Raw genomic sequence first — 24285 nt, forward strand, 5'->3', positions numbered from 1 at the left:
AAGGACAACAGGCAGGGAACTGAAGTTAACCTGTACTTCATCGACACTATCCAGTTTTGACTCCTTGACAAGCTATTCAAAACTGACTTGAGCGTGGAATTCATAAAAAAAAGAAATATATATATAAATGACAGCAACACAAAAGTGAAGACTGGAGCAAAACAAAACATAGCAATCATCTACATGCATGTGGAGACCAGGAATTATGTTAGCCACCAAAAACATCTTGTGTCTTATGGTCTTCCTTTGTTTGGCTCCTACTGCCATCTTGGCAGTTCAGATTCCACATAGAAAGTTTCCAGTAGACAGAATAAGTATGTACGTAATAAGCAATGTTGTGTTTTCTATGTCTAGAAATGCCACCTCTTGTGCAGGATTTTTCTGTGAGGTGATTTTAGGTATAGACTTCAGGAAACTCTTCAGGTCACAGGTGGCACTAGCAGTTTGTTAAATTTCAGCCTTTTCCACTTTATACCTGCTATCTAATGCAACTGAATACATGATACAATTGAATAAATCTTAGTATGGGGCCAACCTAAAATGGAAAATAAAGCGCAAATGTGCAACAAATATTTAAATACATTTATTTGTCCCATAAAATATAAAACAAAAGGTCACAATTTCAGTTAAGACTCTTTTAAAAAAAATATATTTTTGCCTTTATTAGTAAAGAGAGACAGGAGAGTGAGGGCAGAGAGAGGGGGGATGACATGCAGCAAAGGGCAAGGGCCAGATTTACACCCGTGCCGCTGTGGTCAGGATGGTGGATGGTACGCGTTCTACCAGCTGAGCCACCAGGTCGCCCCTCAGTGAAGACTCTTGTTTAAATACTGCACAAACATGTTTGAAATGTGACCTATGTTCTCTGTTGGGTGCATCTTGGTGTAGCTGATGAATTGCCGCCGGAGTTTCCGTAGCTCTGCCATGTTGAAGCTCCTGGTGAGTTCTATGTTTGACATCAGGTTAAGGAATATAAATTTATTACTCTGTCCTGACATGGAAATTGGAAATTTGTCTGAAGTATGGATTAAGACTGTGATCATCACCAAGACAGAAGTGAAATGAAGAAACACCAGTGCTAACTTTGAAAATATGACCAAAAATATCTGAAGGTCACAGTATCATATATCAATCTTCGAGTTTGAGGAGGACGATACTGAGACAGCAGAGAACTGAATATTACTGAGGTGATTTCAAATTATGCTGTCAATATTTAACACTGCAGAACCTAGTTTACTCCCAAGTTAGTTTGCAACATGTTCAAGGTGATCCAAAGGGGAATATCAAAGTGTTTGCTTCTGAGAAAGTCTGACGCAGTGAAGTCCACCAATCTGCATCATTTGGATTCTGTCCCAGTCCTACACATCCCACAGTATGTTCTTACAGGCAAGACCTTTCAGGTTGCTGTGCCTTCAACGGAATTTAATTAGAAATTATGTTCTTTGATGCACATGCACTCATCTACTTCCCCTTCTAAGACGTCTGGTCATTTGATACAAGATGACTTTGCCTCCCACTGGTGTGAAGATATGAGTTGCCTTAGGCTGGAGAGGAAAAATAAAGCACCACATATACTACAGTGGAAATTATATATTTTAGAAAGCCAATAGCTGTCAATGCCACATTACCAACTTGCTTCACATTTTCATGACTGGACCTGAAATGGGGCATGAGATGTGTCTGGTCAAATTCTACACACTTTTACTTTTTAATTTTAGCCGATTATCTTAACACCACATGGCCAATCAGCTCTATATTTGTCCAGGGGCCATTAGGGCCACCCCTCTACCACTTGACCAAGTTTTGGAAAAAATTGTCAGGGCAGTTATGTCTAATCTGGAAATTAGCTCTCCAGTGCCCCCATGTTATTTGACTGGGCCAATAATGGAGGTTTTGCCTCTTCTTCTGTCTGCTGTTTTGCACAAAAAGTTTGATGGTGTTACGTGAATCCATTCGGAAGTTCATGTCTTTTTATGAGAAGCCACGCCCCCCTTTGGCAATTCAGTGCAAAAAGGTTAATCAGTAATTCTTTGCCCCGTGAACAACATTTCCACAAAGTTTCATGGTGTTGCATGAATCCATTCAGAAGTTATGTGCCTTTTTATGAGAAGCCACACCCACCGCCACGCCCCCGTTGGCCAATCGGTGTAAAAAGTTAATCAGTTCTTAATTGCCCCATGACCAAACCTTCCACAGTTTAATGCAAATCCGTTCATAACTTTTGGAGTTATCCTGCTAACAGACAGACAAACAGACAGACAGATGGAACGGGGCAAAAACATAAAAAAGGATATCTTTTCCGTAGTTCCCGGAACCGAAATGAGATCCCCAGGAACACTCGTCTTCTGTGCGTTAAGAATTGCCTGAAAAACAATCATCGAGAATCTCCATTACCTTTATTCATCAAGTGCATTAAATACGCAAATCAAATAAGAAGGTAGATTGGCACCAGCAGAACATGCCATCGGTACACCAGGAAAAAAAGTGGGTTGCCAACCAAATTACTGATAGCAATGGTCTCCTGACAAGTAAAACAAAACAAAAGATAGGAAAGATAAAGACATACCATCAACACATCTTGTGTGATCTTGTCCAGCTCATGCAGGAAGTTTGAAGAGGACAATGGTTGCTGCAGAGAAAAATGAGAATACCACTGATACCACTTGCTAGCCAACAAGACAGTATGACAATAAAATAGGCAAAGTACACATTCACTTTTACTGAATACTGCACCTACGTATACTCTATGCATGTAAACACCCTTACACTCTGTGTTGACTGGTTGGGTGGGGGGGCTTTTCTTTTGAAAATAGCATCAGAGATGGCTTCGAATGGAAGTGTGTCGTCTGTCAGAATGGTGAATAGAGGACTGTCCCATCGGTTTCTGGAGTCTGGAGCTTCGAATCTCAGCACTAATGCATCTAAGCTAGAAAAGAAGAACCAGATACCACGAGAATTGCAAGACAAATGAGTTGCATGATGTTCAGTTTTGACGACGACATGCATAAAGCGTATTAAAACTCTACGGAAAGGACAAGCAAAGACAATGTTACCACAGACTGAGTACTCCTAAGTGTAAGGGCGTCTTACTTACATCTCCTGGGTGTACCGCTCCGTGGCATCTCTGCTGGTATTCCATGTTGAGCTCACTTCAGCCGAGGTCAAACAGTATACCTTCATTATAAAAGATGCCATATAATTGTTTAGCTCGACTTGTGTGATTCATGTTTGGGGAAACATGTTTTTTCAGATGTATAAAAATGTCCAGTCGTAGTTTCTCTTGTTTACTCACCAGGCAGTGAGGTGTCTGTGTGTGTTTGATGAGGCAGTAGAGTTCATATCTGTAGCCTGTAAGGTGTATCAACTTCAAAGGTAAAGGTGCAAACAAATTCCAAAGTCTTACTACAGACAGCTTTATGTTGAGTAATTGTAATTATTGTCAGGAAGATTTACCTTTGATGTAATTTAGTGAATCCAAGATTACAATGTCATCCTTGTTGACTTTCCTAAACAACAAATGAAACAATTAAGCATTAAAAGTACTGTGACAACGGAACATCAGAGCAAGATATAACTCTGAATCAGATCTGAAAAACCCACCTCTCTACTGCAGCTTTCAGAGCTGCTCTTGCGTTTTTTTCCTTTTGGGAATCTGTAACACATCCAACATAGATGACTTGCAGCAGCAGTTTGTTTTCAATTCTCCAAGCTTTTTTTCTGGAGACCCACAGTTTATACAGAGTTTCTCTTGTAACCCAGACTGAAGGATATTCTGCAAACTAATCTAACAGAGTGGAGCTATTTTTGACCACTTAACCACTAGCTTGTTTGATTCAGCTCATTTACAATGTAGGGAGTAGGGACTGTGTGTGTGTGTGTGTGTGTGTGTGTGTGTGTGTGTGTGTGTGTGTGTGTGTGTGTGTACAGGGGCATATGCTTCATAGGACACTAAACTGGACAGTTTTAGCTGCTGGTGTCAGGAATTCCTCCAGAAAGTGTGGAGACAAAATGATCTTGTGAACCAACTTTGGGTCCCAAATTTACAACAGCTTAAAGTATCTTGAACAGCTGCTTGACGTTGACATCACTGACACACGCCACTGTTTGATGATTTTGTGACTTACTTGATGTTGCAGACACAGCCTAACTAAAACAATGATGTAGTGGTGAGTGAAAAGGTGAAAAGGTAAACTACAGCCCCGATACGTGACATTCTCTCGTATGGACAGAACCTCACGCCAAACTCCATTCAAAACTCAGGCAATTTAATGCTGACTTGCTTTTCGGCAAACGCACAATTCTAAAAGTTGAGATTTTATTGAAATTAAGAGCTGCTTGGTGGATAATATGTAACCGAATTGACCAGAAGACCCTAGCCATTCGCATAAAGCCATATAATTAACTCTTTCCAGTCAACCCATTCAAAAATCCTAATTTAAATCAGAATTGCCAGATTTTTAAATGACGTTTGGCGGAATACTCTCTGTGAAACAGAGGCTAATGTTAGCATAACTTGCCTGCGTAAACTGTGTTCCTCTCAATGCCCAAGGCTCCATCTCCTATAACATGCACCTTTCGGTCTGTTTCTTGTTCAAAATACTTCTTTAACTCTTCAGCCCTTTGTGTTTTGCCACTACACGGGTAACCACACATCACTATAAGAGGCATAGCTATGAGGTGTTGTCAAACAGACTAGTCTATAAGAGATGCTGGCTGCTGGCTGGGCATGTTGCTATTTTAACCCGGAAGTGTTAGTGTAGTGTAGTTAAAAAACAAGACTATCAATAGGGGGCGCCACAAACGTCAAAACCAAAACCAACCTGTTTTTTTCTGATGTGATGGAATTTGGCTTATTCAGTCAATCTATTAAATATTATAGGAGTGCAATTTAATTAATGGAAATCAAACACTTACTTTACATTCGTTGGTCATATTAACCAACTTATCAAAATATTGCAATTCTGTAAGATTCAATAGCTACTGTTATAGCCTAATTCAATAGTGAAGCTGTATTGAAACATGACAAAAAGGTGAAAATCAGCAAAAAGTGCAGACACTGGTTTAGCTTTCAGTACTACTTTATTACAAGGTACTACCTTGTACCTTGAAGGTAGCACTACATACATATTAGGGTCAAACTGGACATGGAAGCAGTGACTACTGCACATTGACATCACATTGACATATATACAAAGTGCCACTGATAAATAATAACTAACATGCCACTTTCAAACCAAAAGAGGAAAGGTGGAAAAAAAAGGAAAGGAAAAATATATTTAGCCAATATTTTTCACAAAAAAAGATCTCAAAATTCTTTTGTGGGATTTCATATTGCTACAATAACCGTGCAACAGTGGGTGGTTAAAATGGTCTTCAAGCAGGATCCCCTCGCCTATAGGAAAACAAAAACATAATGTATAATACAGTTGATGTGCTCCAATATGTACAACAAATTCATCCCTATAACAACAACAATAATCATACTAACATGTCCAAACCCTGTTTCTGCTGAGCTTGTAGAGCAGTCTTCATCATCTCAGTGATCAGCTCCTTCAGGTTTTCTGCTTTGTGCAGTGGGACAACAGCTTTGTCTTGAGCGGGGGCGTTCAGATTTCCAAAGGCAGACTCCAAAAAGGAGCTGTCCACAACACTTTTCTTGCCCATGAAATGACCTTATTGAACAAAACACATGAAATCACAATGTAAACAAGTAGATTAAAAAAAATAAGATGAAAAAATCTGCCAAAAGGGATATAATTACCCTTACCTGTTGCCCACAGATTCCCTCTCGGATTCACCTTGAGCTTTGAAACTTTATTTCTTAGCTCAGTTAAGTCAAGAGTCATTGAAGATGTCATAGCAATGTATGAGATTAAAATGAAAGAAGACAGAAACCCTGTTCTGCAAATCCTCGCCAATGTGCCTCTCATCCCTAATGTATCCTAAGCTATTTGATGCCAGTGACAGTCCCTTCAGGTTTAAAATCTCTGTGCTGCTCTGTGTTACTTTGGAGACTGGCAGTTATACTGAGATAGGATGGGCTTAATATTCTAATTGGATGAAGTCATCCCACGGTGGTTGGTCCCTTATTGGATACATAATGCACATTAGAGTGTACCATTCTACCCTGCTATGACCACTGTGAATGCAAAACCACTGATAATCACACCCAAATCCCTTCTGTGCTTCGAGAGAACAAAACCTAATTTGTTTCGGCAATCCAGTAGTTCCTCAATATTAAAGCCGCTCTCTAATGCTTGACACCAATAGACAAGGCAGACATAATTAAATGCACCAATTTATTTGTAAGTATTTTAAGTAAACATAACAGCAAGGCACAAGGGCCACTGCATGCTGAATAGATGTGATGGCTTAAGAAATGCTGCGAGTCAAGGGTTCATTGGATACTGTATGTACACAGATTACCTTCCTATACAGGTCCTTATTGTACACAGTATCAAAAGTACAAATATCTTTCAACAAGCATTACAAAAGAACAAGTTGTGAAAGGTACATGTTATTTTAGCCTCTGCAGTTTAACAGCTGCAATGCGTTGATTAAGATTACAGAGAAATAAACAGCTCATATAGCACTTACACAGAAAGTTCACTTGCCAGTTAAGTCAATATGACCATATACTGTCAACATCATTCCCCAAATAATTTATAAAATTTAATAATGTGGGATAATACACATTTTATAAACTCGTTTTTACATTGCACTGAGATTATCTGCATCTCCTCAAAGCCTTTCAATGTTTAACAATCACTGCCATTTACCATGGAGGTAGTAACTGTCACATATTCAATACAAAACAATATGTGCTGCTTTACAAATCAGGGCCTGTATACACCAAGTCACATAAGTGCTGATCTGAGACCTTTCCTCCCTCTAAATGCATCATGGATTTATCAGGATCCTGTAACCTGACCAGTGATCCTATACCATTACTCCCATTCTTTAAAATTACAGGCCCTGATTTCTAAAACATGAACTCCAACATGCTCTCAACCTTCACTTGCACACCTCACAACGTCTGGTCTGGATTCTCCAAAACAATGTACCCTGATCTTAATATCGTCCTTTCACTTGCCTGAATAATACACTTCTGGCAATTTGAGGTATTTTCAATACTGCTGCACCACACATCCAATACCTCTTCATGCTCTCCATGCTTCCACTGAACACTCATTAAAAGAACAAAACAAACAAAAACAAAATAATGAAAAAAGTACGCCAGCTCTGGAACAACATGCAACCAGAACTGGAACACATTTACAATAAACACAAGATAGAAAAGCATTTTAGAATGCTTAAAAAACTCTGATTTTTAAATAGTCAAAAGCAAGTCTTGTTCTATAGCCTAATTTTATTAGGCTATGCTTAGCAAGGCAACTCCACACCTGTATTTGATCTTGCAGAAGATTTGCTTTTTGTGATTAACTGTTTTATATGAATGCAAAAGTACGTCTTTAAATGGATACTGAACTATACCATATTTTGTAATAAATGGTGTCTATAAGTCTAAATATTTCTAACTTATTTTGAAATGCATATGAATTGCAACACTGCTGTCTTTCATCAGTACTGCATCCACCAACCTGAATCTTATTCAGGTAATAATGTTCTGTGCAGCACTAAATAATACTTCAAACTAAATTTAAACAATTCAGATGGCTGTCGATAACAAAGGCAAAATCCACCCCCTTTCTGTTACATTAATCAATACCAGGCCTAAAAATGAACAGGCATTCCTGAGTCTCTTGTTAGGATGGTTGGAACCATTTGAAAACACCAACTAACAAAACATTTTTCAGCCTCGAGTGTGGTTATGTTTGAAAGTCTGAACATATGTATGCAATATAATACCAACATGCAAAGTTAAATGAAAATAACTGAAAAATGAATACAGAATGCCAAGTTATTAATTCATTTTTGTCCTCTCCATTATGAAAATACTGTCTTTCAATAAATGTAAGAATCTGTTTGAATTTACTGCACTGTGACTCTGAATTACTGATAATGAAAAAAAAACAAAGGCCCCAAAACTATGTACCACCTCCATGCAGAACATCAAGCATCCCTTATAGCTTTCACATACAAAAAATTGAGGATACTAAAGCAGCTTTAACGAGGTTCAAAACGTGGCTCTCTCACTACTGGAGAGGGACTGCTTGTGTCTGAGAGTGAGCGCTCAGTTTTAAGTTACAGTCCGAGGTCTTGTCACAGTGCCGACTCGCTGGCTCTTCTGCCTGTGAGGGGTCCGTTTCATTTTGCTCCGGTACCAAGTCATTTACCTCATCAGCCTCTGCTGATCTAACAGGTGGATTATCTTGCCTCTTCTCCCTGACCTCTGGCTCCTCCGTCGGCCCCGTTTCCTCCTCAGGATCTTTGACTTTGTGTACAATGAAAAGGTGTCTGTTGAGAGACAGCAGAGATGTGAAACACAGACCACAGTGAAGGCACTGAGGAGTGTTTCCATCAGTTTTATGCTGAGGTATATGCTGCTGGAACTGTGCACTGTCCTCCGTGATGAAGCCACACTTTGAACAGCGAAACTGAGCTTTCAGACGCTTGGCTGAGGGAACGTCTTGACTACCAGCGCGACCCTGCGCCGCCTCCTGTCTGCCCATGGCAGGTCTTTTTGAAATAAGCCCCTGCAAATCACACAAGCCATACATCTTAATATGATTAACAGATCCATAAGATGTATATTTGTGACTGCTGTAATTATTTTGTTCTTTCTGTGTTAAGAAATAAAATCAAACAAAAAAATTACCTCTCCCAAGGCCTTGTTGGATTCCTGTATAGCTGTTTTTGGCATTAGGCTTAGATCAGGATTTTTGATTCCATGCATAAGACTGATGTGAGTCTTCAACATCACACTTGTCGCAAATACTGTCTTGGTATCCGAGCAATACCTTAAGAATGAAAAACATACAACATGCCAACACAGAATTAGATTTTGTATGATTGACAGTCCAGAGGATTTAATCAAAAATAACCTGTGACAACATAGCGATTCATTCATTTTAAAATATTATAAAAAAATCTTACCAGCAAGTGTAAATTTTCTTTTTTCCATCATGGTCATTGCGAATATGTCTTCTTAAACTGGTTGTAGAGTTGAAAGACCGCTCACACTGCCGACATGGATACCGCTTCAGTGACTGTTGATAAAAAAAAAAATATATATATATTTTTTTTAAAAGACTGATGACAAGCCTGACAAATGGATGTACTGAGAATGGAATGGTTACTTCTAACAAATATCTCACTTGTCATGTCAAGTCATGTCATCTACATGACAAGTAGGCTACTTAATTATTCTATTAATTTATTTTACAGACACAATGCACATGAATAAACATTAGAAATGTGTCAGAGTTAGCAAAGACGGCTAGTTTTCATCTGTAGTCCTTGGACAGATGTTATTAATAGCTACCTAGAATTAAAAGCAAATATTAAAAACAGAACCAGAGGACAACACTGAGGCAGATACACATGACAACATGTAGCAGAGTATTGGTGACAGGGCAACACTTAAGCAGATATTAAAACACAGGATATAGGCATGCTCACTGAGAGCAAACAAGTCAGGACAACATTTACAAACAACACAGACCTTGATTAGTAGGATACAGATATGCAAACAGTTAGCAAAGACATAGACAGACAAGTTAAAAGACAGTGTGCTAAATTGCCAGAACAGCAGCAGAAAGAGCCACCCTAATTTAGTGCTGGCATATTTGATTATTAGTGAGCCAAGATTATAACTCAAAAAAGGACTGGTATGTATTTGAGTATATAATAAAGGTCTTTGGTTTAACACAATTAACTGCAATGAAGACAGATTTAGAACACATTCCAGCATGTGGAATTCATGATCGCTCACCCTCCCATGGTTGGTCTTCATGTGAGCAACGTAGGCATCTCGGTCAGGGAACCACTGCAGACACTCTCCGCACGTCCAGCCGGTGGGCTTCACACGAGGCTTGCTGTCCTGCTCTGCCTTCTTTCTGGGAATATCTGTGTGTTTGACAGGGCTGTGACCCTTCAGCTGTTGCACTGCTGAAGGAGTATCCTGGTACCAAGCAGTCCTGTCCGCTTGTTTACTGTTTTTTCCTGCCTCTGCTCTCAGTATTCCACCATGCACACTCTACAAAACAGAGAAAATATAGCGAAATCATGAGGAAAAAAAACATTGCACTTTAAGTTTAATGATTATACACAATAAAAGAAACCCACAAATGCATAATAATGCATGCCTGCCAAATGTATCACTCACAGTGGGTTCACTTTAAACTGATGTGTGCATTTATATTCAATCACACACACATGATGTTTTCATAAAAAATACAAGCGAGGCCAACCTTGAAGTGCTGCATTAGCAGCTGCTTTTGGGGAAAAACCGAGGTGCATTCTGGACACTTGAATACACAAGTAACAAGCTTGTTGGCATTCTGATGGAAGTGCTGAAACAGTAACTGCTTTTTCTTGAACACTGTCTCACATGAACACTTAAAGATTAGCCTGCAACAGGAAGGAAGGAAAAACAGTTTAAAAAAAAATCAAGTGAATCAGAACATGCAGAATGTATTATAAAAGGAAATATAAAACTTTGGTAACACTTTAGATTAGGGAACACATATTAACTATTAACTATGGGTTTTCCCTCAATAGTTTAATAATTTCCCTCAATAACATGTTATACTAGCACCTTATAACCCCCAAACTGAGCAAAGCATACTGAGAGCCTAATTCATGTGCAACAACTTGCCATAAACACTAATCAGGAGGCTGTTGAGGGAAAAGCCATAGTTAATGGTCTACTTGTAGAATACAATAGTGCAGAACAAGGTGCTAATAGGTGATTAGTAATGACTAATAATGAACCAATATGCATGTTAATAAGCAACTTATTAATAGTTAACATGAGTTACCTAATCTAAAGTGTCACCAAAACTTTAAACAGCCGAGTCAAGAGATGTTAACTTACTGAGGGGATATTTTGGTAGCGTTGTGTTTATTTTTCAAATGAATTTCACAGCTGTCAGAGGACTTGAAGGCAACTGGACAGATGGAGCATTTATAGAAGACCTCACAGTGTTTCTCTTCAATGTGATTCTTTTGACCTTGCAGTGTCTTGAAAACCATATCACAGTGAAGACACCTGGAAGACAAGGAAACAGAATGCCACTTTCTTGTATTTCACATTACGTCACTCTGAGGCTTTTTTAATAAGGCCTGTTTTGAATATTTGGCTTACTTACTTGTGCCAGGCCTTGCGTGTGTAATGCAGGCAGTTTTCCTTCACATGCTTCTGTATGTCCGCAGAGCGACTCAGCGCACCACACTCGGGGCAGCAGTAAGGGGACTTGTGTGCATGAATGCGTTGGTGAGCTCTGAAGCTACACTTGTTGGGTAACAACATTGAGCACACCTTACATATCTATATATTATGAAAGAACATGAGGGAAAGAATAAAAAAGATATAACTGAAACATGGAAAATGCACAACATGAAACATTGGTCACAGAGCTTTCAATATTCCTATGAAATATCTACTCACTAGTCCTTCCATGTCTTCTTGGAGCCTCTGGTAATGGCCTGCAAGTGCTCTGTAGTCGGATAATTGCTTGTTACACTCCAGGCAACGCAGTCGGTGGCGAATGACATTGTCTGGATACAAGGGCATGACTGGTTGGTTTTTAGGTGAGGGCGACGGTGAGGCATAGGAGTCCACATTCACAGATTCAGCACTCGAGGGTACAAACATTTGTTCCTCTGCTATGGGTTTCATATACAGCTGCGTGCACTGCATCACCATTCCGTTGTTCTTGTGCTCCCGTGCGTGTGCCAACAGGGCACACTTGTTGAAGAACACCAGTGTCTTTGCACAGTGGGTACATGCTACTTCAATGTGAACGCTCCTTCTGCCATAATGATACTTGAGGCTCCTCTCCACCCCAAAGGAGTCCCCGCACTCGAGGCAGCAGTATCCACGTGGCGGAAGGCTGATGTTGCTCTCTGCAGGTGGATTCAGGTTGGGCACATATGTAGGCACAGGGTTGGCGTTGTTCAAGAGTCTGTTTAACGTTCCTGCTGCTGTGTTGGGGATGGAGGTGCGTGGGTAAGGGCTGGCTGTCTTAACCTGATGCACCAATGGGACAGTGCTGTACACCGTAGGGGAGAGCGTGTGCTGGCTCTGTTGATGGGAGGTGGACCGTGCAGTGACTGAGGCAGCAACACTGTGAGGGACCAGGTTCAGATTAGCTAAGTGCATTGCTTTGGGAAGGAAGTTTGTACTAGTTGCATGGCCTGTTTGGGCTGGTGTTATCCTCTTTGGTTTCTGCCCTTGATGTGCAACAGATCTTCTAACAGGACCACTAGTATTATGGAAAATTGTTGGGGATTGCATTATGCCCGACTTCCTGGAGTGTCCTTCTGCTTTGTTGTGTAAAATCTTTGAGGAAGATGTACTAACTGGAATACCTTTAGTATGCATTCCAACAGTGCTATCAGCAACCACATTTTGAGACTGATGAGGAGACATATTGCAGTAAGAATCTTCACTAATCATACTCTGCGACGGAGAGGATTCATAGGCAGATTGAACTTCATCCGTTTCTGAATCGGGCAACACACTGGTGACCGTGCGCTTGATCTGCCCGGACATGGTTTTGATGGTCTTAATTCTGACCCTTGGTATGGCTGGGGGCGAACCAGATGCCATTGCAGGGGATGCTTTGCCACTACTATCACTGCAGATGCTTACGGGGCTGTCAGAAGGCTTCATTAGCCGTTTCACAGCTTCAAGAGGACTCCTGGGGCTTCGCGGCGATATAGGCACCTTGAGACTAGCCTTCATACAGTCATTCTGAACCGCAGACGATTCTCTAGGATTAGTTGGCTCACTGGGATCCGTCCTAGCATTCAGAGCTACCAGTGCTTCAAGGCAAGAAGATAATTTAGATGTTTGAGATTTGACATGTGGAAGAGAGGTGGGAACATCCAGCTTGGTTGCTGTATTGCAGTTGCCCTCAATAAAGTTTTGGTTACCGCTTGTAGGGGCCAGTGTACTGCGTAATGTATCTGCTTTATCCGTTTGGTCACTGGCATAGATTTCAGACAGCTCCTCAGTCCTCGTAGTTTCTGTTTCGATGGATTCTGCTCCGCTCCTCTGAGTGTTCTCGGGAATATCAGAGTCCTTTGGGCAAGCATCAAACATGCTGAGGTCTAGTTTTTTTGGATTGTCTGACATGGAAGGTTCCACCAACACTGAAGCTTCAGGGAAACAGGGTCTCTCTTGTTTTGGACGGATATCATCTCTACTACTTTGAGTGTCTTCAGATTCAGGACTAGAGATGGGACTAAATTGAGAAAAAGTCTGGGAAAATATTGGCGTTCCTTCAGGTTTGTGCTGAATGGGTGCCTTCCCAAGAAGTTCTCTTGGGCTATCCCCATTTAATGCAGACACAAATGCTTTGGAAAAGCCAGAGTTAGTTGACTCATCAGAGTCAAGAGAGGTTCCCGGTCCCCTGAATCCATTTTGCAATGTTGGTCCTGAGTGAAGCCTATCACCAAAACCCTCCAAGGACTCCTGACGACTTGTGTTTTTCACAATAACACTTACGACAGGAACATCTGCTGCAGTGCCAGCTTGGTTAACCAATAAGCTGTCATCCAGACATATCCCTGTGTGTTTCAGCTGACTCTCTGTGTCCTCATGACTCTCCTGGATGGGCTCTTTGGCATCCAATCCCGTGGCATCTGGGATGTCAAAGGCAGCCAGAAGATCATCAAAATCTGGGGTTTTCATGTCACCCATGTTTGGACGGTATCATAAACCTGGGGAAACACACAAAGCGATAGTCCGTCATGTTAGAAGTGATGACAGTAAAACAAACTGCTGTTTTGATAACTGATAAACAAACTACCAAGCAGCTACCGTTAGCTCTCTATGCTAACCTTAGCAAGCCTACTAAGAGCAAGTCAGCCCAAGGTAAACAGGTTTGCTATTTTCTGTTTGTGTAGCTAATATATCGGCTGACAACTAACTTTACAAGTAGGTCAACAACGACTACACACTATTTAATCACTACGGATGACCAAATTCTCTAAAAGCCCCACGGCACGAGCAGTTGTTTTGATGTTTCATATACGAGCTAGATGCAGTAAGTTAGCCTAGTAGCGAATGTAGCCAGATAGCTAGCAAGTTAGCTTAGCTACAAGCAAATTATACGTTAGTTATTGTGAACTCGCCACCCATCGATGCAACACAGCCCGCTTACCATCTGATCCGACTGAGGTGTGCAACTCTAATAAATTCTATAGCTATCGACGCTAGGTGGTTTGCTGGCCAGCTAAGCTATCTTTAGCTGCAGCAGCCGTTCACAGCTAGGTTAGCAAGCTACTAACTTCGCTTCTCTTCTTCCTCCGTTCCAAGGGTGCTGAAGCCCTCAACGATGTCTTACAGACGACTGGCGGTGACAACTACTGCTCCCACGAAACACGGTCCTTCAGCTCAGCAAACACTTGGCTGCTGAAAAATGCAGTTTCTGTACAACTGCAAAGTCTTTGACATTTACTTGGTATGTGTAAAAGTATCATATTAATACCATATGCACTACACCAAAAGCCAAGTTTGAACATGTATGCTTGGAGACAGCTGCACTGACAACCCTACGGACAATTATAATGTCAGGATACACATTTGAATAAACCAGCCTAAGATTTTTGATGGTCTGAGCTTGTTAGACTATCAATATGTTTGTTTTTCTCTATGCCCAATTTATTAATCTCATCACTTGGTAGTCTTGCTCTTATCCAAGAAAGTAAACAAATGATTTATAACATCTTTCTACTAAAAACCCTTTGTCATATCAATAAGTGGTGTTGCTAAAAGATTATATGCGTTGTCTGTAGCTGTCATAGAAAAACACTTACATGCTACATTATTTGTCGAGTCGCTCACAGCTGACAAGCATATCTAGTGCTACAGGGCTGCCAAGTTTTGACTTCAGCTTGGAGTGAGATTTGTTTTTGTTTTACTATTTTTTAAATTAAAAAAAAATTCCTGCATTTTTACACCACCTAACCTCTTGGATTAAGTCAAGAAACAGCAACCCTGTATAATGTTAACCAAAAATGTAAAATTATGTTATATTACTAGATTTCAGCATTGAGGTACTTACATTCATGATTTTGCATAGGCATACTAACCTAAAAACCTATTATTGGGAATCGCGACAAAGTTTCAGAGTGACAGACACAGAGCGTCCCCGTAACCATAGTAACTCACTCTCACTCCTGCCTGCCTGCGCACGGCGCGAGAGGAGAGGGAGAGACGCAGAAGAGCCGCTGACTGAGCAGCATGCATGGGAATAAATGCAGCATGCATGGGAATAAATTACAATACAGTATAATAGATTTGTGTATATTTCTCGCTTTCCCCTGATGGTCTGAATAACTTGCTGCTGCACTGTCTTGTCTGTCCGTGCGCTGTCAGTTTCCTCTTTTCGCGCCGCGACGTTATCAGTTATGAATTTGTTTTTCACTGCGTGAGAAAATAGACTTGTGGCGTGAGAGCGTGTGAAAAGTGTCACTTGCGTGAGTCTCACGGTCAATGCGTGAGAGTTGGCAGCCCTGAGTGCTAGTTTTCACTTTTTTATTCAGTAGGCTGCTAGCCAGAGTTGTCTGGCAGGAGTTTGAAGTAACTCATCTGAAAGACAAACAGATGGGTTAGGAGTTAGCCTGATTAAGCAACCTTTCTGGAAGACAACCATAATCTTAGAAGGCGTCATTTGCTTTTGGTAGGCCACTAGTTATCTGTGTGGCAGGACATTTCCATAGGTTGGGGACACATTAAAGGATTCGGTCCAATTTACACCATATTTGCCCATCCCGATTGGGGCTTGGATGGGACCAATGGCAGCCTGGCAGACATTATCTGGTAGTGTGAGGGGTTTACAGATTCAATCTTAACCACAGCTATCGACTTGCAGACTAATCTGAAACACCCCGATAATATCCAACATGTTCAATATGTATGCACAATAATATCTGCACGAGTCCTGAACGAGTCTGTAGTAGGCTATGTGGAGATCACAGATTCATTCCAAGAGCAGAGACTGCCAATAGCCAACGAGAGCTTATAGTTTACAGTGAGTGTTATATTTAAGCAATATCACACGAGAGGGAGTTCTGTTGTACTGTACATCAGCACGGCTTTGATTCGGCCATAGAGAGCCTAAGTCCCTCCCCTTCCGGTGGACCACCATGGGACCTTATTTCGGAAAAAATATGTACGGTAGTCAACGGCGAGAGACAAATAATTGTTTGATCCCGTTTGAATTGTGCCATGAATTACACATATGATGTTTTGTCAATTTAAAAGATAATTTTGCAAGTCAAGAAAGTCGCAGTTTGTCGTAAAACTGTTGAACTATAAGACTGTAAAAATACGTAATTAGAAAGACTACACACCCAAAAGTCACGCAAGTGACGTAACTTCCTCTCTCCACAAGCTACCCAGAGCCGCTGAAGCTAAGTCCCTCTCAGATAGCAGGAGTATTATACACAACCTGGAAGGTAGACAGTAAGAATGGATTTAAACTGGTTTAGGATAGTTTTAGTACAGTGGGGGCTAACGTTAACGCGATGCCTGTGTGTTTCCTATGTTTCGTTCCATGTTGGTGTTGGTGACGTATATTGTGCGAGACGAGAGATGTAGTTCACTGAGCGGTTTCACACAAAACTAAACGTTACTGTACTGTTTTACAACAAACTGCGACTTTCTTGACTTGCAAAATTATCTTTTAAATTGACAAAACATCATATGTGTAAGTCATGGCACAATTCAAACGGGATCAAACAATTATTTGTCTCTCGCCGTTGACTACCGTACATATTTTTTCCGAAATAAGGTCCCATGGGGGACAGCAGAAGGGGAGGGACTTAGGCTCTCTATAGACACGTTTTTCATGTTTCTGTGTTTTGGGGGAGGAGTTGGCATGTTACCCATGGCGCCGCTCTTCTCCTGTAAGACAGCGTTGAGGGCCGAAACACCCATTGAGCTCTTCCTCCTTGCAGTCCGTTGCTACACGGCAGTCACACACCCCTTTTCCTGCCGTAGCTCACAGACGCCAAGTCATCCTTTCACACAGCCAATATTTTCTTTTCTTCACACCTTGAAGACTACAGCATGCAACCTTTTCGAGGGGCTGGCAGAGAAGTAAATCCTACAATAATGCTGTCCAAAGTTGTCAAAGCTGACAGTTATATGGATTCAAATCTAAGTTAATGTAAGTTGAGTGATGAATCCCACTAAACTAAATGTGTGTTTTGTTTTGTTTTCATTGAAACGGTGGTTGGGTTTTGGTTTTAGCCTGTAATAAGTAGCATAGGCAAGACTAGAGAGAGCAGTGTGATAAAACACACTGAAAGTTCAGTATAGTTTGTGTATTTTGCGTATCAGAATCAACCCTACAAAATATTTCAGTCACCCCAAAGACTGATTCATGCCCTAGTCAATATGAGTTTATAATTTGCATAAAAAATTGTCTTGGGTTAGTGAACCAGTTACTTAACCAATAAATGTAATGTTAGGTCATTAATTTCTGCTAATGTATTTCAAGGTCTGTAAGGCCTACTGAATGCTCAGTGAACACAAAGAAAACAAGTCCTTACTTTTAAATAACAACTAATGTTTTATCACCTGCCTCCAGATGGACTGAGCCCCCATTCAGTTTCATGAGCCATGGATCAATTCCATTTTCCATAACTTTGCCAGGCTATCTGAGAGTTTCTGTGTGAGACAAAATAAGATTTGAACAGCAATGAGTAGAACAAATAGCTGCCAGTAAATCCAATCATGAATCATCACTCGGAAAATAAATTACAAATTGTGCTGTGATAGATTTAATGGATCAGATAAAAGCAATAACTGATTCGGCACCAACTACCTATTTTCTGTATTTTCTGTGACTTTGACCTGACGTTGCTGCTTTTTCTGCAATTACAGGAGAACTGGTTGTTTTTAACTATATAAAACGTTTTTTATTGATTGCCTGTTTAAAGGTGTGGGGGTCACAAATCAGACCTGCCACAAATATGATGCAATTATATTTTAATCGAATGTCCCTGTCTAATGAATGATGGGCAAGTTTCCTATCGTAGATGATTAATAACAGGAACCAAATTTTACAACACTGTTATCTTATGTATATAAAGTAATTAGTTTTTTTTTTTTTTATAATAAGGAGTTGATAAGTGCTTTCTAATAGCTTTTTAATCATGCTATCATGTTATTGCTTTACACCACATGCCTCTTGAGTCACTGATGGGAAGTTTTCTTTAGAGATAAGAAGCAAGCAAGGTGTTCTTTTAATGACTTATAAGTTGAAAGTATGGGTGGAGCGCAGTTGAGGATTAATTCACTATTTATTCCCGTTAGACACGTAGCACAGTTTCTCAAAGTCAGCTCTGACTAACAAATGATCCTTGTGTCAGAATCTCACATCTTATCAAATGAGGTACTTGGTAAAGATTGCTTCTAATCAAATACTGCTTTTCTATGGTCCAGCAAATCAATTCCAGTGCATCATCACGTTTATGCTTACGTCAAGTACTTCCTGAGAAACAGATCAGAGCAGCACGTAACGTTTCTGTTAATTAGTGATAAGATGCTTCATGGAGGGCAGAGTATATTTTCCTGCAGTATTTTACAACACAGCATTTCTCACCCAGGATAAGAGGAAGCACAATGAGTAAGCTATTAGCTCTGCTTCTCCCTGAAATTAACTGTCTGTGTTGCAGTTGTGAACCGGTATTTTTGTGCACCATTCTGAACAAGATAAGCATGAAGACAGTGTGGAGTGTTTTTTTTTAAGGTTCTTTGATCTCACAGAGGAAAAATAGAAACACAACTTGGCATTTGTTAGTTAAATCTGCTCTTCCAAAGGCTGCTACACTGAAGTAAACATTGACTCTGTTTTTCAGCAGAAACCAACAGCACCCAGCTCACAGATGCAAGCCACACCACGGGAAACGGTGTGGACAACCATGCTTTTGAAATAGAGGTATGTATTTGCTGTAATTGTCAAAGGAAATTGTACAATGTGATTGTCTGTATAAAATTCCTTTTTTTTCTTTAGGAGGGCACTATCTCTGATAGTAGCGATGTCCGAAGGCAGGAGTCTACAAGGGGATTGGGATCATACTTGAGGTGTGTCATCTCAATTTTAAGTGATTGTCTTCTGTAAAAGAATTAGTGATGGTATTATGTGAAGGTGCAATACTACAAATAATTATCACAGCAGGTGCACTGCATTGTATATACATTTTTGGTAATACACAGTGAGAACTAACCTCTAATTTGTTCTGCATGAACTAACCTCTAATTTGTTCTGCATGTCAGACAAGTTTCCAAGCCATTTACCGCCACAGAGGATTACATCAGGGCTCACTCAAAAACCATCAAATATATTGTTCTGGGCATACTTGGAGCAGGTAAATTTTTTTTGGTCTGACCATGTGTTTTGCTGTTTTGCAACTCTGTATCTTAATGGTATTGTTTATGAAGCAAGACAATATTACAAGGCAGTGAGCAAAAAATGAGCAAATTAAGCAGTATGTAAAGCATTCTGTGAGACTCCTTGGACATTGTTTTCCCTCTGTTGTGTGTTCATTTTTGATCAAACACTGTTTTTCTGTTGTGTAGGTTATGTAGCTTACTTCATCACTGCCTGTGTATTGGATTTCCAGAGGGCCACTGCTCTTGTAGTCTTAACCAGTTTGGCAGTTGTGTCGAAAGCCTACGATCTTTTGAAGCAATACAAGGGAGATAGCATCAGCCAGTGTTTCAAACCTGCAGCAAGATGCTTCAGATCTAACTTGAAATGGATAAAATGGTGAGTAGATGCCATATCAATACTTGCATTGGCTTCACATTGTAATGAGCTGACATGACAGGTTTAGGTGTCAGTATATCTCTATTGAATGTGCTGTGTGTGTGTGTGTGTGTGTGTGTGTGTGTGTGTGTGTGTGTGTGTGTGTGTGTGTTCGTAGGGTTTTCATCTTGTTGGTTGTGGTCCTGCTCGTGGTGTGGCTCGTCATCGACACGAGCAAACGTCCCGAGCAGCTCATCTCATTCGCGGGCGTGTGCACGTTCATCCTGCTGATCTTCATCTTCTCGGCACATAGGAGAGCGGTGAGTTTCACGCCGGTCGCTATCCGAGCACGAACAAGTCCTACTGTTAACACCTGTTTCGAAACACGCTCGGCTGTTATCTCTCAAGTTATCTGTCTGTTTTCCTGAGACTTTGGATATCATTTGGCCTTGCACCTCTTTCACCTTAACGTTTACAAGAAGCGCTTCCTTGTAATGACACAAGGCTTTATGGAGACTCCCTGATATGCGGTTTTGCATTTTTTGCAAGTGAAATTGTCAAACTCATTTGTTTTTTTGGTTTTTTTTTTTGTGAATCTTGTTTTTTTTTAGGTGTCATGGAGGCCTGTCTTTTGGGGGCTTGGCTTGCAGTTCTGTATGGGCCTTTTCATTATAAGGACAGAGCCAGGACTCATAGCTTTCGAATGGCTTGGAAAACAAGTGCAGGTATTATTGTAGGAAGTATTAACTAACTTAACTGCCAGAGGGCAATATTCTTTAACTGAGTGGATCATTCATGGTTATCTTTAGGCCCACTTTTATTATGGTGTGTCCAGCCTTACTCATGGGCCATATACAGTATGAAATGAATCAGCAGAAAGTATGCTCATGCAGGCGTTGTCTGTGATACAGTCAGAGACCCATCACTAAACATCATAACTCAACATCTAGTTTAGCCTACTGTCTGTCATTCTTTGCTGTAGTCCCATGACTTGCTATTGTGAAATAGAAATGAGTAATTGTGTGTCATAAATGAATGACATCCAGACAGAAGCAGCAGTAACAATCCTAATATTTCCCTCTTATGATTTCAGACATTCCTCGACTACACAAAAGCCGGGTCATCGTTTGTTTTTGGAGAGCTGATCTCTGACATTTTTGCGTTTCAAGTGAGTGCATGGTAATTGTGTGTGAAATATGGGCTCTTAAATTGAGATGATCAATGATTCAAATGCGTTTGTCTTTAGTTTTGTGGTTTCTTCCTCAGGCTCTGCCCATCGTTGTGTTCTTCAGCAGCGTGATGTCAGTCCTTTACTTTCTTGGGATAATGCAGTGGCTCATCGTGAAGGTGAAGCATGAAACCTTAACCTTGTACTTAGCAGCATCATGTGTTAGGTCTGGGTGTGTGTCGCATACCTCTTCTGTGGTATGACTATGAGCCATGTGTTTTTGTCCACGCAGATCTCATGGGTTATGCAGATAACGATGGGAACCTCACCCACAGAGACCTTGAGTGTTGCGGGAAACATATTTGTTGGACAGGTATTATTGGCAAGGCTTGATATATCGTTATCTTGAAGTCCAGTCTGCCAAAAATTGCATGAGCATGAATCATTCTATTGCATTTGCTTCAGCAGGCAGGACGGATACTAGTATCACTACTATCCATAGTAACTGCAGCAATAGAAAGAAACTGTACTATTACTTGGTTGCCCCTTCTTCACAATGTTTTTGTCCATTAGACCGAGGCACCACTGCTGATTCGCCCTTATTTGAAGGACATGACCAAATCTGAGGTCCATGCTGTTATGACTGGGGGATTTGCCACAATCGCAGGGAGTGTGATGGGGGCATTCATCTCATTTGGGGTGAGCTGAAGCTGTTCTCTTATCACAAGTACATCACACACAGCATAAGAAATAAAAACAGAAGACAGTGTGGTTTAAAGCATCTAAAAAGTACAATTTGGATGAAAGGGACATCCAAATTGTCCCTTTCATCAAAAAGTTGCACCTTGCTGCTTGTTGGAAAATGTTTTTCTTTATTGTCACAAATTTCATTACTTCACGATGGGATGCCAAATCTCCACATCGCATGGAATATCAAATATTGTCCCTGGTGCTGACCATTACACTAACTCCATCACAAGTCCACTCTGCAGTAAATGACATTTCTTAATATTGTCCAGATTGATGCATCCTCCCTGATATCGGCCTCGGTGATGGCCGCTCCTTGTGCCTTGGCCATCTCCAAGCTGTCTTACCCCGAGACTGAGGAGAGCAAGTTCAAGTCAGAGAAGAATATTAAAGTGGCTTGTGGGTATGTATATAACTCTCTCTCCCTTCTCATTCCTTTCATGTTTTTTTTTTTAATCTTTGTGTGTTTCATCAAAGTTTTTTTTTTCACTCCCTAGTGATGAACAGAACATTTTGGAAGCTGCTAGTAGTGGGGCATCTGCTTCAGTAGGTCTTGTTGCCAACATTGCTGTCAATTTGATTGCCTTTCTTGCCATCCTGGACTTCATAAATGCAGCTTTGAGATGGCTTGGTGGGATGGTGGGATATCCTTCAGTCACATTCGAGGTACGTTTTAAGAAACGCTGATGAGTGAAGTGTGACATTTTGATGATACTGTCCAATGATTGATTTTGCATGCGTATACCGTACATTTACAACAAGTGAATCTAACAATATCCACATGACCTGATGTCTCTTTTTGCACACAGTTGCTCTGCTCTTATGTGTTCATGCCCGTGGCCTTCATGATGGGAATACCATATGATGAGTCTTTCACTGTGGCGCAGCTAATTGGCACGAAGCTCTTCCTCAACGAGTTTCTGGCTTATGAGAAACTGTCAGTACTGAAGGACAACAGGCTCAATGGACTTGATGAAATTATTGGAGGTCAACGGCAATGGATATCAGTGAGTAAAAGTTTGTGTTCTAATATTCTGGGCATAATGTTAGTGTGGGTGTACTAACTGTGTATGGGATGGCATGACATTCTGTGCATTACCTTCACGTGTTTTTGGTTTTGCCTGTTACAGGTCCGATCAGAAATCATCTGCACTTACGCTCTTTGTGGGTTTGCCAACTTCAGCTCATTGGGCATTGTGATTGGAGGCTTGTGTGAGTATTGTACCGGCCCTAACGTTTCTGTCATGTCCCAGGATACTTGCATTTACTGTATGGTTTTAGAAGAAAATGGAATGGTCCCTATCGGGGTAATGTTTTATGTCTAACTGCTATTTCTTGTATCAAAGCCTCTATATGCCCATCCAAAAGAAGTGATGTCTCGTCTTTAGTGTTGAGAGCCTTGTTCACAGGGACCTGTGTGTCTCTCATTAATGCTTGCATTGCAGGTAAGTACCTTTTAAAATGACTTTTCTAAATCTTAAGTATTTGGCTTTTATTTGCTTAAAGTTAATAATGCATGGAGGTTACTTATTGCTCTGTAACTGTGTAACTGTAACTTCTGTTTCTCAGGGATCCTCTTTGTTCCTCCTCTTGACTGTGTGGCGGAGTTCAGGTCGTCCGCTTTCAATGCCACAGACTTCAATATTCAAACTTGCTGCGATGACCTCTTTGCAAGGTACGCTTGGATGTTTACATTACAAAGCATGACCAAGATCAGTTGCTGACCTTGTATTTCTGAGGCCATGCAAACTTCACACTAAATGAAGAAGCAAAAATGACTCGCACTCCTGTTTTGAAATATTTGTTGCATCATTGACATCAGTTACACACCTCGGGTTAATGAATTTTTAGATTTGCACATTTAGATATTTGTTCTTATGCAACAGATGATATGGAGCTATTTTGGCTCGCCATATGTAAATCTCATAAATATTCTTTTGCAGCACCACAAACAATGGGACCATCTCATTTGACAAACCATGGAGCTCAGTAGCAAACGTCACTGATTATTTCACTAAATGTTGCGGTCTTTTTGATATGCCAATTTGTAAGTAGTCCTTACGCACATCCCACTTCTTTGGTGCTGAGCCAAACTGTGTGTATCACAGGCATCTGGTTTGTAGAGTAATGGCTCGCAACTCTTGTTGAATGCTCCCAACAAATTTATTTAGTTACATAAATTTAGTTACATAGCCAGGTAAACCCGAACATTGGCAGGGTGACTACGTTCGGGTTTACCTGACAAAGGTCCCATTGGGATCGAAACGTTGTGTATGTAACTAAATACATTTGTTGGGAGCATTCAACAAGAGTTGCGAGCCATTACTCTACAAACCAATTTGTAAGTAGAGCATCCTTTGGAAAAAATGAATGTCTTTATATTTTGAGTGCCAAAAATTGACATGATTTACCTTTATGTATATACAGTATGAATATGTATATTTTAACTAGTGTGTGTTTTTATAATTCAATTATCTT

General features: G+C 40.5%; 3 protein-coding genes across 4 annotated transcripts; 1 reads left to right on the forward strand and 2 right to left on the reverse strand.

Annotated features, from left to right (window-relative positions):
- Positions 1 to 568: 568 nt before the first annotated feature.
- kti12 (KTI12 chromatin associated homolog) lies at positions 569 to 4723 on the reverse strand. Of its 2 annotated transcripts, none has more exons than XM_078283163.1 (9): positions 4518 to 4723; positions 3601 to 3652; positions 3454 to 3506; positions 3293 to 3348; positions 3095 to 3174; positions 2767 to 2926; positions 2567 to 2629; positions 2292 to 2363; positions 569 to 947 (listed from the first exon to the last, which is right to left on the reverse strand). In XM_078283163.1, exons 1-9 carry the CDS (start codon positions 4666 to 4668, stop codon positions 807 to 809), a joined length of 828 nt encoding a protein of 275 aa, XP_078139289.1. In that variant the 5' UTR covers positions 4669 to 4723; the 3' UTR covers positions 569 to 806. The 2 variants fall into 2 exon arrangements, with proteins under 2 accessions (XP_078139289.1, XP_071771693.1); XM_071915592.2 differs by having other exon boundaries at positions 569 to 936; positions 2281 to 2363.
- A 1575-nt stretch (positions 4724 to 6298) lies between these two features.
- On the reverse strand, positions 6299 to 14427 carry znf592 (zinc finger protein 592). The gene is made up of 9 exons (XM_071915570.2): positions 14295 to 14427; positions 11573 to 13851; positions 11274 to 11452; positions 11000 to 11173; positions 10374 to 10533; positions 9896 to 10159; positions 9058 to 9170; positions 8780 to 8921; positions 6299 to 8657 (listed from the first exon to the last, which is right to left on the reverse strand). Exons 2-9 carry the CDS (start codon positions 13829 to 13831, stop codon positions 8157 to 8159), a joined length of 3792 nt encoding a protein of 1263 aa, XP_071771671.2. The 5' UTR covers positions 13832 to 13851; positions 14295 to 14427; the 3' UTR covers positions 6299 to 8156.
- A 2597-nt stretch (positions 14428 to 17024) lies between these two features.
- On the forward strand, positions 17025 to 23862 carry slc28a1 (solute carrier family 28 member 1). The gene is made up of 18 exons (XM_071915598.2): positions 17025 to 17043; positions 19003 to 19082; positions 19158 to 19228; positions 19421 to 19512; positions 19724 to 19913; positions 20071 to 20212; positions 20504 to 20617; positions 20986 to 21060; positions 21159 to 21239; positions 21353 to 21433; positions 21634 to 21759; positions 22080 to 22210; positions 22305 to 22473; positions 22617 to 22814; positions 22938 to 23019; positions 23154 to 23252; positions 23377 to 23482; positions 23751 to 23862. The coding sequence occupies exons 1-18, from the start codon at positions 17025 to 17027 to the stop codon at positions 23860 to 23862; spliced, it is 1968 nt and encodes a 655-aa protein (XP_071771699.2).
- The last annotated feature ends 423 nt before the right edge of the window (positions 23863 to 24285 follow it).

Source organism: Centroberyx gerrardi, chromosome 4, assembly GCF_048128805.1.
Source record: "Centroberyx gerrardi isolate f3 chromosome 4, fCenGer3.hap1.cur.20231027, whole genome shotgun sequence".
NCBI lineage: Eukaryota > Metazoa > Chordata > Actinopteri > Beryciformes > Berycidae > Centroberyx > Centroberyx gerrardi.